The sequence below is a fragment of the Schistocerca serialis genome, chromosome 2, assembly GCF_023864345.2.
Source record: "Schistocerca serialis cubense isolate TAMUIC-IGC-003099 chromosome 2, iqSchSeri2.2, whole genome shotgun sequence".
NCBI lineage: Eukaryota > Metazoa > Arthropoda > Insecta > Orthoptera > Acrididae > Schistocerca > Schistocerca serialis.
The window spans coordinates 890,984,294-890,998,257 of record NC_064639.1 but is presented as its reverse complement, the minus strand read 5'-3'; the positions used below and the strand labels follow the sequence as shown (position 1 = coordinate 890,998,257).

Below are 13,964 nucleotides of genomic sequence, written 5' to 3'. Positions count from 1 at the left end.
TTTAGGACTACTGCCGAAAAATACTGCTACATCTGAAACTAGTTTTTAATGTAGCCTGTCAGTAAAAAACCATATTACCTACATCTCTAAATATAACTTGGAACATATTGCTCCTTCTGCTCAATCTCACCCCATTTATATTTTATGCTAATCACAGAAATGGCTGGACCAAACTGCATGAGGTTAACATTGATCACTAGTACTGTAGTTTCATGCAGTAATAACGAGGTGGTTAATCTCACCCCAAATCAGGTTTAAGATCGATCACCAATATTTAATTTTTTTTATGTTTTATGGGTAACAAAGAAAAACACAGAGCTTTTTGTGAATCCCTTCAACTTATTTTTATGAACAGTAATTTTTATCCTACTGAATTGAAGTACGTTAAGCATCAGTGATCAAAACTCCAGTAGAAGTTATCAATCTCACCCAATTCGACGGTATGCAAAATATAAAATGATTATTGTCATGTGATGGAATGATGAATAATCCACTGATCATATCATAAAATAAATTACAATATAACAGTTTATTATGGTTTTATCACCGACGTTCCTGATTCTATATTTCCAACTTATATGATACTGTTAACACTTTTATAATGTGATGGTCAGGCAATTGAACCTTGTTGTACAAATAAAGTATTGTACCACCAACTCAAAGCACTGTGTCAGCAGCTCATGGTCTTGGGTTGCGTTCTCACTTCCCGAGCATGGGTCCTGGGTTCGATTCCAGGCATGGTCGCGGATTTTCCCTGCCTCGAGATGACTGGGTGTTTGTGCTGTCATCATCTCATCTTCATGAAGTGGTGAGATTGGACTGAGCAAAGGTTGAGAGTTTGTACGAGCACTGATAACCGCGCAGTTGAGTGCCCCACAAACCAAAACATCATCATCATCATAATAATAGTGATACAACATTTTTCAAATATGTAAGAGCTGTAGGCACCACTTACAAAAAATACATTGAAAACATCATTAGATTATACAAATCCAGTCTTCTGCCATCACCATTTGTGAAAGGCAGTATCTACACGCTAAGGTTAGAGCATGGACAGCCAATCTTAACAAACCTGTGCCCATTAGTGCTACCCTCCTCTGTACATATTCAATATCCCATTAGTCCTATTTGGTACCCATCCCACACCCTTGAGCAATATTCTAAATAGTTAGCACACATGATTTGTTTGACTGACTGCACTTCCCAGTAACCTACCAATAAACCAAAGCCTACCACCTGCCTTACCCAGAACTGAGCCTACGTGATCACTCCACCACATATCCCGATGAAGTGTTACACGCAGATATTTCTATGAGTTAGTCAATTTCAATAGTGACATTGATATTATAGTCGCATGATACAAAAATTTTCTATTTTGTAAAGTACACATGATTTTACATTTCTGAACATCTAAAGCAAGTTGCCAATCATTGCACCATTTTAAAATCTTATCAAAGATCTGAGCGTGTTTATGCAGCTTCTTTCAGACCTAGTTCATTAAACATAACAACATTGTTTGCAAATAGTCTGAGGTTACTTGTAATACTGCCCACAAGGTTATTAATATAGAACATGAACAAAGACCCCAACACACTTCCCTGGAGCACACTAAGTTACTTCTGGGTCATTCCATGTTAAAGAGACTTTGTGACAAAAAAATTAAAATGACAATATTACAAATATAACTTTAAAAATGCCAAGTTAAAAGTACATTTGTTCATTGCAAAATAATCATGAATATGAAAAAAATAAATTTCTACCTTCACTAAGTGTTTAAAGTGCACTGTTCTATGGCACCAAAGAGAGGTATGTTTTATGCTATTTCCAGATGAATATTAGTTGTGTTATCCATAGCTGATTGTTCTATTGTTGCAAAGAATATTGAAGTCAACATTGTTATAGCTCATAATAATTCATTTTGCTGAGGTAAGCTAATTGCATTTCTTTATTTTGTTAGTTTTATAATATATATGCAGCTTGTAACACCCGTAACAAAAAAGATACAAAAGTTTAATTTGTAATCTAGTAAATTTGTTCTGTACAATACCTTTCTGTAAAAGTGAGGTTATACCCATGTTTTACAATATCATACCATTACATGGCATTTTGAAATCTTATTTAACACTCTTAGAGCTGTTACGGGTGTTACTAATTTTTGTTTCGGGTGTTACTTAACACATGCGTAACACCCGTAACTTGAATTGGATGGTTTAATGCCACCTCAATCTTTAGTAGGCCTAGGCCCTACATTTAAATTATAACCAAATGGTATTATTATTAATGAATAAAGTTTCTTAACTATGTTCATGACATATGAAAACAGTTTTGCCAGCCGGTGTGGCTGTGCGGTTCTAGGCGCTTCAGTCTGGAACCGCGTGACCGCTACGGTCGCAGGTTCGAATCCTGCCTCTGGCATGGATGTGTGTGATGTCCTTAGGTTAGTTCGGTTTAAGTAGTTCTAAGTTCTAGGGGACTGATGACCACAGATGTTAAGTCCCATGGTGCTCAGAGTCATTTTTGAAAACAGTTTTAAGCATGAAAACTAAAATTTTTATTCCACTGCATACATTTGTTTAAGCACTACACCTACATTATAAAAGTTAATTAGGGCATTAACCTGACTCAACTGACATCCTCCTAAAACGTTAATTAAGCCCAAAATTAGATTACATATAGTTTATGTTTTCCATTCTAACTTTTCCAAGAACAACAATATTGCTAACCTCAGTTTTAAATTTTATATAGGCCCAGTAAACAGCTCATTGAGGCAGATTCTAGTCATTCATAAGAGCCTATGCTTAACAATGTCTTTTACTTTTATCTCTCTGGACAGCGTTATGTTTATACATATATATGCCTACATTATCATGATTTCTGTCTTCGGAGACCGTGGCACCAGTACCAGCAAGGGAAAGAGTGAAGAAGTACCAAGAAAAGATTAAAGATAACCATGAAAACAGAGAAGCTTACTTGAAGAAAGAACAAGACGAATTAAGAAGATTGCAGGTTAAAAAAAAAAAATTGAAAAATAATCAACGTCTTAGAGATAAGAATCGAAGAAAAATGAGAGAGAGAGAGAGAGAGAGAGAGAGAGAGAGAGAGAGAGAGAAGAAAAAACTAGAACTCGCAAGATCAAAAGTTCCAAATGAATCTTCTCCTATTGGGACTTACAAGTGTAAACAGACATTTGGTAAAGCTGTGAAGAAAGTGTTGAAGGTACTTCGAAAAAGCCCCAGTAAAAAATCTGGTGTTATTAAAAAGATAGTTTCCGATATAATTGGCTCTGAAACTTTGGATTGACAGTTGAATGGAATTTTTTTGGCAGTTCACATGGTAAAGGAGCCATGGATGGCATAGGAGGTGCACTGAAGAGGAGTGTGTGGACAGCTGTTAGATCTAGGAAAGTTATTATTAACAACGCAATTGACTTTTATGACTACACTCTGAAGAATTTTTCTAAAATTAAGGTGCTATGGGTTGATAAGATAACAGTGGAGCATAACATTCCTATTTTGGATGAAAGGTGGAAAAATTTACAAGCAATTCCTCAAATCCAGGGCTGCCATCACTTTCGGGCTTATAACACAACTGATTTGCTGGTTTCAAAAACAGCAGAGTCATTAATGAATGACAAGGATGTCAGTATTTATTACTGAGGATGCCAAAGTTAAAACATTACATGCAAAAAGATGCATAAACTTCTATGAAATGTGCAGTTCTAATGATTCTAATCAGGAGACTGTTTCACCATCTGAATCGCAAGACAATATTGGAAGTGCTCGTCAGTTAAGCCTAACTAATAAAATTGAAAAGTCTGATTTAAAATTTGGGTTATTTGTCTTGGTTGACATTCCAAGTGACAAAAAGAAGCCAACCCTATCCAAAATTCAACACCGTTACTTGGGAATCTGTCAGAGTGAGGTTGATGAAGAGGAGGATGTGAAAATAATGTTTCTGAAGTCAGTAGGAAAAAGTAAAACACTTTTTAAACTAGATGAAACTGATGTTTGTTTTGTGAAATTCAGTCAAGTACTATCTAAGGCAACAGCACCAGAAATCAAACAAGGTAACCGTTTGTACTATGAGTTCAATTTTGAATTGGATGTTGCTGGAAAAGTTTTTTAAATGAAGTTTTTAAACCTATCAATAATAAGAAAACATTTTTGTCATAAATTTATTAGGCCTACAAAACGAGGTAAATGTTAAGTAAGTAACGATATCTTGGCCTAGTTGTACTATAAAATTGTAACAAAATTTTTTGTGTAATAAATAGCTTTATCCTTCAAATATGTTCTCTTAAGTACATACTTTCATTCCAAATAAACTACAATACTTCTTTTCTTTTTATGCAATTGTAAGAGGTAGATTTATTCCTTCAAGAATCAAATCTGATGCATCTATGTAACACCCGTAACATTTAATGTAACGCCCGTAACAGCAAAAAAATATATATATATACGGAGTTATGATGTCCAAAAAAATAAAAATTTATATTTCAAAATAAAATTTGGGGCAATACCTCTTGACAGTTGTTTTACAAGAATAAAAGCTTCATCAAGTTTGCAGAAATTAGAGAATTCCCTAACTCATAACAGGGACTAGGTCTACTTTTGGTAACACCCGTAACACTACTTTTTTGATTAATAACCAGGAGAACAATAAAACAATTCCAGTATCAACATTTCTAACATGAAATATAATGTAAGCCTTAAAAGTTTTCAATATTAATTTCAATAAATATTTTTCCTTACATTATTTTTCCTGATTTTAAGGTGTGTACATGTAACACCCGTAACTATGGAATTGCCCTTCTACATCTGACAATGACTCTCCATCCAAGATAACATGCTGTGAGTTCCCTACCAAAAACTCCTCAAAAACAATCACAAACATTGAATCATATCCCACGATTGTACTTTTAACATGAACAATAGGTGTGGAACTGAGTCAAATGCTTTTTGGAAATCAGGAAATACTGCAGCTATCTGATTACCTTGATCCAAAACTCTCAGTATGTCATGTGAGAAAAAAGGGAATCCAGTTTCACATGATAGATGTTTTTGGAATCTATGTTGGTTACCACGGAGGACATTCTGTTCAAGATACCTCCTTATGTTTCAGTTCAGAATAATTCCTAAGGTTCTACAACAAATTGATATCAAGGATATTTGACGTTAAGTTTTGTGGATCACTTACTACCGTTGTATGTGGGTGTGACCTGATCTCTTTTCCCAGAACTGAGCATGGCTTTTTGTTCAAAGGATCTACAATAGATTATAGTTAGACGATAGGCGAACTCGGCCACATTAGTGCCACTAACGCAAATTAGTGCCAGTAACAGCCTTTATATACAGCCAGAATTTCTTTGGATTATGTGAAAGAGCATTTAACAATATTCTGTTGCTGCAGTCTTTAAAGGCATCATGCATTGCCCTCTTGAGAGCCAAAAATCTCATTCAGCACTGCTCTATCTACAGCCCTACACTTTACACCTATTATGCAGTAGTCTGTTTCTTTTCAGTGCCTGTAAACCACAAAGGTTCCCTCCCATTATGGAATGTTCTACTGGGTACATATCTATCCCGTGCACGGTCTACTATTCTTTTTACTTGAGCCATTGTTCCTCTACATGCTCCTACCCTGTGTTAAAGGTTAAACATTTCTCATCGAGACGTGACGGTACTGATTTTTTGTCTAGTGTACTGAACATATTTACCTTTCTGCTTAATTTAGTTGTCCTTAGTAACTGTGGTAATGATTGTTGCCACAATCATGTCATGCTTACTGATACCATTTTAATGTGGACATCCTCAAGGAGGTCAGGTGTACTTTATGCTACTAGATCAAATATATTTCCATCATGAATGGGGGTTTTGAACTATCTGCTCTAGGCAGTTTTCAAAGAAGGCATTCAGTAACGTTTCACAGCAAGTCTTATCAGGCCACCTCCCCACTGATGATTACAGTATGGTTAGGGCACATATGGAAAAGTAAACTGAGGGAAGGTGCCAAGTCTGGTAGGTGATGTGATACGTCTGCAAGTGTCCGTAATGAACATACCTGCCACCCAAAAACATCCTATTCCCAAGAGATCATCAGTACTGTGATAGTTACAATACATATGATTGCCCACAATCAGAACGATTAAGTAATAGTGATGCACAGTTGCCTTTTTGATATTGTCACTAGTTGAAGACTGGTTGTGTATTATTCCTCACCGTGTCCCAACACTTTTTACAAATATTCAATAAGCAACAGAAGAAACCAATCACAAATAGGAAGAATAAATCCTAACAATGGATCAGCAAGTCCATACAAACAGGCAAACTGTTGAGCCAAATAAGAATTCCAGCAACCTCAAAAAATAAGTGGTAAATTAAATTGAAAACCTAATGTAGGCTATCTGATGTTTCACATCTATGTTTTTTCTGTGCTGTTTCAACATAAGCATTACCGAACACGCACATTAGTACCTACACGTGTACCAGTTCCTTTCAGGTATGTGATGCAATGAAACTATTAGTAACTAATGTTATTTTACTAATAAATTAGGCTTTCATTTCTTGTGAAAACTACACGAAGTTGCAATACAACAAAAATGTTAAAACCTTGACAAAATCAGACAATGTCCACAAACATCAAAATTTGGTGGATGACACTCACTCCCAGTGATACATACCTTGAACCTCTCATGCCATCACCGTATCCACCCCTTCCTCGTGGTGGTCCACCTCTACCAGGGCCACCCCGACCACGACCTCTTCCACCTCCAAAGCCACCCCTTGGAACATCTTCCATTCTACTCTTCTAAATGCATGCAGGAAACACGGAAGAAACAAAATTAATGAACTCGACAAAAATATATCCAGTTTCTACGTCTGTAACGAAAAAATGTACGTAATTATCAGAAATCGTAGACAACAATCCTAATATGTTTACACTCGTAATAACACAGCTTCATTAGCACAAATATGCCATCCGATAGGCAAATGCATATTCACTGAAATCTTTATACGGGGGAAAAAAAAAAAAAAAAAAAAAAAAAAAAAAAAAAAAAATCACAAAAGCGTTGACTGTATTAAATGGTCCATACAAATCCACACAACATGGCCAACATCCCGGTGGATTCTATGCCAATGAAACAGCGAAGGTTAAAAGTCTACGACTGTCGAACTTAACACTGCAAAAATAATTACATGCAAAAACAAAATGTGAAAAATGATACTTTGGTGCTGATTCTTAACGCACGTAGATGACAATATATTAGTATTGCACTATTGTTTTAGACACAATAATACCCAAATATAAGAACATTAGAACTACTTTAATTTCGAAACAGTAAAATCATAGGTTACTATCACTATGGTAACAACAAAGTTATAATGAGGAATATGATATATACTGAACACATCAATTTGGGAGCTTCGCCTACCCGATATGATTACTACCGGCGTACACTAAATTAGGTGTGAAGAACAACTAACAAATTATATCGTATTTCAAGCTTCTAAAAACTACCAACAGTAAGGACATATGACTATTTTGAATACAAAAACGAACAAGTTTACCCCCAACAGAAACGCAAAAACTTAAAAACTGCTAATTTACACACCTTCGCGCTTTCCTCCAAAATCAAAATGGATCTTCCACACGTACCCCGTTCAGTTAATACCGCTGGCGTTATCGAGAATGAACGCGCTCCCTTCTTGTTTCCGCTTTGAAAATCAATAATGTTATCTATGATACAAGGAAGAAACAATGTCAAACATTTAAATTTTCGTTCGCTGTGCAACATTATTTTTTAAAGTCACACTATAATCTTCAGAAATTCAGAATTTGAATATATAATCTGAAGAAATAAGAATCTTATTAGTCCCTCATTTCGTACAGAATGGATCTCGAACTATCGCAGATAGATGAACATTTCAGCGAATTCAAATAAAATAAGTGATTGAGCTCGTCAGCCCTTGAATACATGAATTTACATTACATTTCCAGACATCGTTTGATCTCTTCAATAAGTCTCATAAAGACAATGCTACAATGAAACCAATGTGGAAATGCAAAAGGGTGACACATGGGTACAGGTACGTTACACATAAAGCAATTAAGTACAAAGGTGAAGGAAATAAACTACTCGAGAAGCAAAATAAATTTAATTATTTTATTGTGCTGCAGCCTGTCACCATGCAGTGCGACACACAATATTATTTTCACTTCCTTGACACTTCTGCACAATTCACGAAAATACACTTTATTTGTGATGTAGATTTGCAACTAAATAAACTGAACAAATTGCATGGCCAAATATTGACGAAGATGCAACACTATTCAACATTAGTTAAGTGGTGTATAATAATGGATATGGCCACAAAATACACAACTATTTTTATGTAAGGAAAGATAAGGACAGGCAAGGGAATTGAAAAACAAATGAATCTCCAACAGAACAGAAAGCCACTATATAAAAGTTATTGTTTTACAGTTGGACATTAAATCCCTTTATATCATAAAATAGTATTCACTCATGTGATTAGTAATAAGAGCTCGAATGAAATGTACTACTGTGTAAAGTCACTATCTCTCTCTTCTCACATAATGTACAAATTGATTGGCCTACTAACATTGCGCAGCAATAAGTGCAGTAATTTGACAATTTAGTCAAACCCTATAGGTTATTTCTGGGATATAATGTCTTACACTTATAAGTAGGCTGAAATGTGAAGACAACATCGGACTGTATGCCAGGCAGGCTATTGGATATAACTGTTTAACTTAGTGGACAGGATTCTACCAGAAGAACTTACCAGTAAGAAACATAACTTAATGTGCAACCCAGGCTTCAGTTTATTCTCTCTTTCTCTGCTCTACAAAATAGAAACGATAGTCTCACAACTAACAAGTTATATACACATTCCGTGAATCATGAACATGATTTCTGTCTTTGATGTTGAAAGAATATAAAATGACAAAATATTTTCGTAATGAAGAATATGACAATATGCAGACCATTTACATTAGCATCTTGTTCCACCTTTATTTTTTCTGTACAGTGACTTATATTTCATTAGCTTCAATATCACACACACACACACACACACACACACACACACACACACACACACACACACACACACACACACATTTGATTAGATTTATTTTTCATTCCAAAATATCTGTAATGAGTAGATACTCCAGGATGTAGAACACGCTAGAAAAACAAGAACAAACAATAAATATTTACAAAGAAAAATAAATATGCTAAGGCACTTTCCACAGATTCCAAGTCGAAGGGAATCAACGACATGTTCAGAAAATCTTCTATGGTTTACAAGGACTTTTCAGAAAGATGCAATTTCAGTTTACATCTGAAGTTAAACATATTTAGTATTAGAGCTTCACATTGCTCAGTAACTGGTCAGAGACTTTTAAGGCTGAATTCTGTGCCACTCTGGGGCTTACTGATGAATGGTTTAAATTATTTCTAAGTCTAGTGTTAGCTATTATGGGTGCTAAGGTTATAGTTGCAGCTATTTCTATTGGTGACTGAGGACAGTGTATTGTCAGTATTTACCTCATTTGCAGACTTATGATTATAGCTATTAGGAGTAATATGTTTTTCCATTGGTTAGTACCTCCAAGTACTAGAGGCAAAAAGTAAGGCAGTATCATTTAATTTCCCTGTGCAGCAGGTCAGGTATTGAAGGTTGGATGCCTGGGTGCAAAGCAGGAAGTCTATACTGACAAGCGTAGTAAACCTTGTGACACAGTTATAACCATGCAGGAAACATCAAGTAGTAAATTATGTGATCTCTTTGCAGGGAGATGCAGAAAAGAAACAACCAACACAATGAAGCTGGTACATACTAAGCAACCAATTATCACAATATCTGTACCCATAACCTAATACCTTGTAACTGTGAATATTATTAATATTTTCGAATTCTGATTCTACAACATGGGACTTGCATTTAAAGTTCTTGTCACTATCAAAACCTAAGAATTTAAAAATATTCCACTTCTTTTATTTATCTTATCCTCATGTTTTATTTCAATAATGTGGACAGCTCTGATAAAGTACAGATTTGTGTGTACTCTGTTTTATCTAAGGGCCATTTGTACAAATTCATGACACCTTTCAGTTAATCTCTGTTCCCATAATAGTATGGGAAATGTATTGAATCAGTGCAGAATAACAGCAAACCAGAGTATAAACTATCCATCGACTTCAGATGGACTAGAAAGGTTGCCTGGGGAGTAAGTTAAACGAGTAATCAGAAACCTCTACTAAATCAAATAATGATTACAAGATTTGGTATGATTGTTCATCTTAATGAAAAAGAATAAGAGAGCCTGATGTAGGACCAATTATTTTGAAGAATCATTGACTCGGTATTTGCCACTGCATTTCATCTGTTGAAGTACACAGATACAAATTCTTCTACCTTATAAATGAGAAAGTGGAGAATGTGACTGGCAGTGGCTTTGTACCCATGTTTACTGTATTAGTCTGTTGTTTACTATACCTGTAATACATGGCGTTAATGGGGACAAACAAGTTTCCTTACTGGTATTTCAAAATTTAATGTCACTAGTGTAATAGAGTTTGGAGAACAATGTTTTGTAGTTACATTCGGTACATATACTGGAAGCATATCCATTTGCACATTGATAAGACTCAAATTTATCTCCTGCTTGAAACTGTCATATCCTTGCAATATCGTTATATTATACAGGATGTCCCAGCTATCTTGTCCGCCCAAAATATCTCTGGAACAATAACAGCTATTGGAAAACGACTTTCACCGGTATCAATGTAGGGCTGGGGCCCATGAATGTACATATTGGGAAACATTCTAAAACGAAAGAATATGTGTTTTTTAATACAAACTTAGGTTTTTTTAAATGGACCTCTTATATTTTTTCTTCAGAAATCCATAGCATGACAAAGCACATTAACAATGGTGTTGATTGCATCGCAATGTTCCCATTGCATCCCGAGATATTGAGACGCGAAGTTGACGCTTGAAACACCCAACATGCGCTGCTAGTGCAAGTCCTGAGGCTCAGGCGTGAACCCCATGCTGCCCGTAATTGCGATGTGATTGACATGTGTAATCACACCTCCATACTTATCAAGAGGTCCCAAACGAATAATACAGTATGGAAGTGTGATTACGCATGTCAATCACATCGCGATTACAGGCAGCACAGGGTTCACGCCTGAGCCTCAGGACGTGCGCTAGCAGCGCATGTCGGGAGTTTCAAGCGTCAACTTCGCGTCTTAATATCTCGGAATGTAATGGGAATATTGCGATGCAATCAACGCCATTGTGTATGTGCTTTGTCATGCTATGGATTGCTGAAGAAAAAATATAGGAGGTCCATTTAAAAAAACATAAGTTTGTGTTAAAAAAACACATATGCTTTCGTTTCAGAATGTTTCCAAGTATGTACATTCATGGGCCCCAGCCCTACATTGATACTGGTGAAAGTCGTTTTCCAGTAGCTGTTATTGTTCCAGAGATATTTTGGGTGGACAAGATAGCTGGGACACCCTGTATTTTAACTCGGTCCATGATTTGGTAAACATTGTGCAAAATAGCTCTTGTGGTACTGAAAATCTCTCCTGTAAACAGATCAATAGTGTCAAAACTATTTTCTCTTATTTGCTGAACGACAGATTCATTGATGTTAGAAAGAATCAAAATTAGCTCTCACTTTTTATCACTTTAAATACTTCTATTTACAGGGGTCAGTTTCTGAGAACTATATGACAATTCCTTTATCTCTATTTTTGAAGAATTAGCCTTCCACGTTTGGTGAAAATTCTTCTAACCTATATGACTAATATTGACTTACTTTGACTCTCTCATGTTTCATAGTCCCATTTGTCATCTTCATAATGAACTGTCTATGTTTCACTATTGGTCATAGTTACTGTGATATTTCTCTATTAAGCAAGGCACTGAGTAAAATTCTAACAGTTTGCAAAGAAAAACATTGGTTACTGTGATTTTGCGTTTGGTGGATGTTAGGTCATACATTTACACAATGTAGATAACACTTCGAATTTTTCTTTAAACATGAGACGAAATCTATGTCTGTCTTCAGTCTTGAGAAAAATGATTGTACATATTCCACTCATTTCTTGTAGTGCACCCAAACTATGGACTGAAAATGAAATATTAATATTGATGACATCCCTCATTTCTCATTTATGCTTCGCAATATTGAAAGGAGTGTTTGGTAAATAATAGTATGTGAACCAGACAGTACTTCAGCATATAATGAACATGCTCAACCTTTCTTATCTACTGTAATGTATGAGTAACTACAGACTTTTTGAATGAAATAACCTAATTATTTTAAGGGTCATTGATAGCTGGTGTAATGAGAATTATTGTGTGTTTGTAATAACATAAATGGAGGGATCACATGTTTATTTTTATTTTGAGCATGAGTTTTCATAAGCTGTTGACCTGGTTTGTCTTCAGTTATTACTTTTATAATAGACCGTATCATGAATTTCTAACAACTGCAACTGCATTAACATGTGCTATAGAACACTTACTGAAGAGCCATTTAAGCCATTTAAGCCTCAGATACACAAATAAAATATTGTCAAACATTCGAATATTGCAGTTTGATACTAATTACTACGTGAATTGCACAGCAGTAACTAAGCAAAACGTTTCTTTTTATGTGTAAATAAATTTGAACCACAAAAATAAAATAATTTATGTAAATCTACGTAAGAAACGCTGTATTTTTATATTGATTCCGTGTATTGTCTTTAAATTGTCTTATAATGTAAAACTGTAATTGATTCTTAAATGTGAGGGAACATAGAGATGTTAAATTGAACATTTGTATCTTTCAATTGGCAAGTAATGCATCACACACAGCGCAGGCGGTGTCAACAATCAAATGTTATGCGGTCATCCACGCCAGAAAGGAGCACAGCAAAGTCTCTCGAACATTTTTCCAACAAGAGGCTTCCAGAACAGGAAGATACTGAGGAAAAATGGCAGTAAAGTTGCCTTAAGTTGTCTACTTGTATACAAAACATGCGCAGCATGTGGCTCGCTCTCAGTGTATCTCTCTCTCTCTCTCGATATTTTCTCTCTTAATGACCACTCTTCCGAACAATTTTGTACCTAAAAGACATTTTCAAGGTGTGATAAGTATTTATCTACGAAAAGGTATCGTCAATATATGAATAACTGTTATTGTTTACCAACGTTTCATTTCAACAGCATTAACCCTGCTTGCCAACTTTTCTATGTTTCAGCTAGGAGAACTATAAGACTGCCGAAATATCATTTGCTGGCCACTGCCAAACATCTGAGATCTGTTAAGCCAATCTGTAAAGGTAGTTTCTGGGCAGCACTTTTGTGCACAATGCGTAATATTAATGATCGGCATGTGGCCAACAAATGATGTGCACAGTCAGTCCATTCTGTGTTATCAAAGCAGGTTAGACAAAATCTTGAATTATTAGTTTCCTTTCTCTTAGTGGTAAATTTATCTGTGCTGTGTGACATTTTAAACCCATCATTTTCGTTTTTTTACTTCACTGCTTGTTTTAATTAATGGCACTTCAATTAATTTCCTGTTATCAAAATTTATTTTCCAGCTACTAATAAAGAGCGCCACACAAAATAGAGAAAACTTTCTTTTTTGAAAATAATAATGCAACTGGCAGCCATGCACTGGTGGAGCATTGAGGAAATAGATGCTGAAGTGGTAAATAGATTCCTTTCGTAGATGATGAGCTTTGTTTCCACTCCACTGCATTGGTAGAGTATTGAGGAAATAGTTGTTGAAGCAGAAAATAGATTCCTGTCATAGATGAAGAGCCTCACCTCCACTCCAAGGTGCAGTAGTGCATGAAATGTATGGTGGCTTGCATGCTACCATCGCAGTATGTAATGGTGTTGCCCTACATAGTCGCATCATTT

General features: G+C 35.5%; 1 protein-coding gene across 1 annotated transcript in view; it reads right to left on the bottom strand.

The window, feature by feature from the left end:
* Positions 1-8,002, bottom strand: part of LOC126456498 (RNA-binding protein FUS-like) — a 64,616-nt gene extending 56,614 nt beyond the window's left edge. Inside the window, exons 1-3 of the mRNA XM_050092248.1 lie at positions 7,986-8,002; positions 7,613-7,784; positions 6,680-6,807 (exon numbers count right to left, since the gene is read on the bottom strand). Coding sequence (XP_049948205.1) covers positions 6,680-6,807; positions 7,613-7,784; positions 7,986-8,002 — 317 coding nt within the window. The remainder of the gene's footprint in view (positions 1-6,679; positions 6,808-7,612; positions 7,785-7,985) is intronic.
* Positions 8,003-13,964: the final 5,962 nt, after the last annotated feature.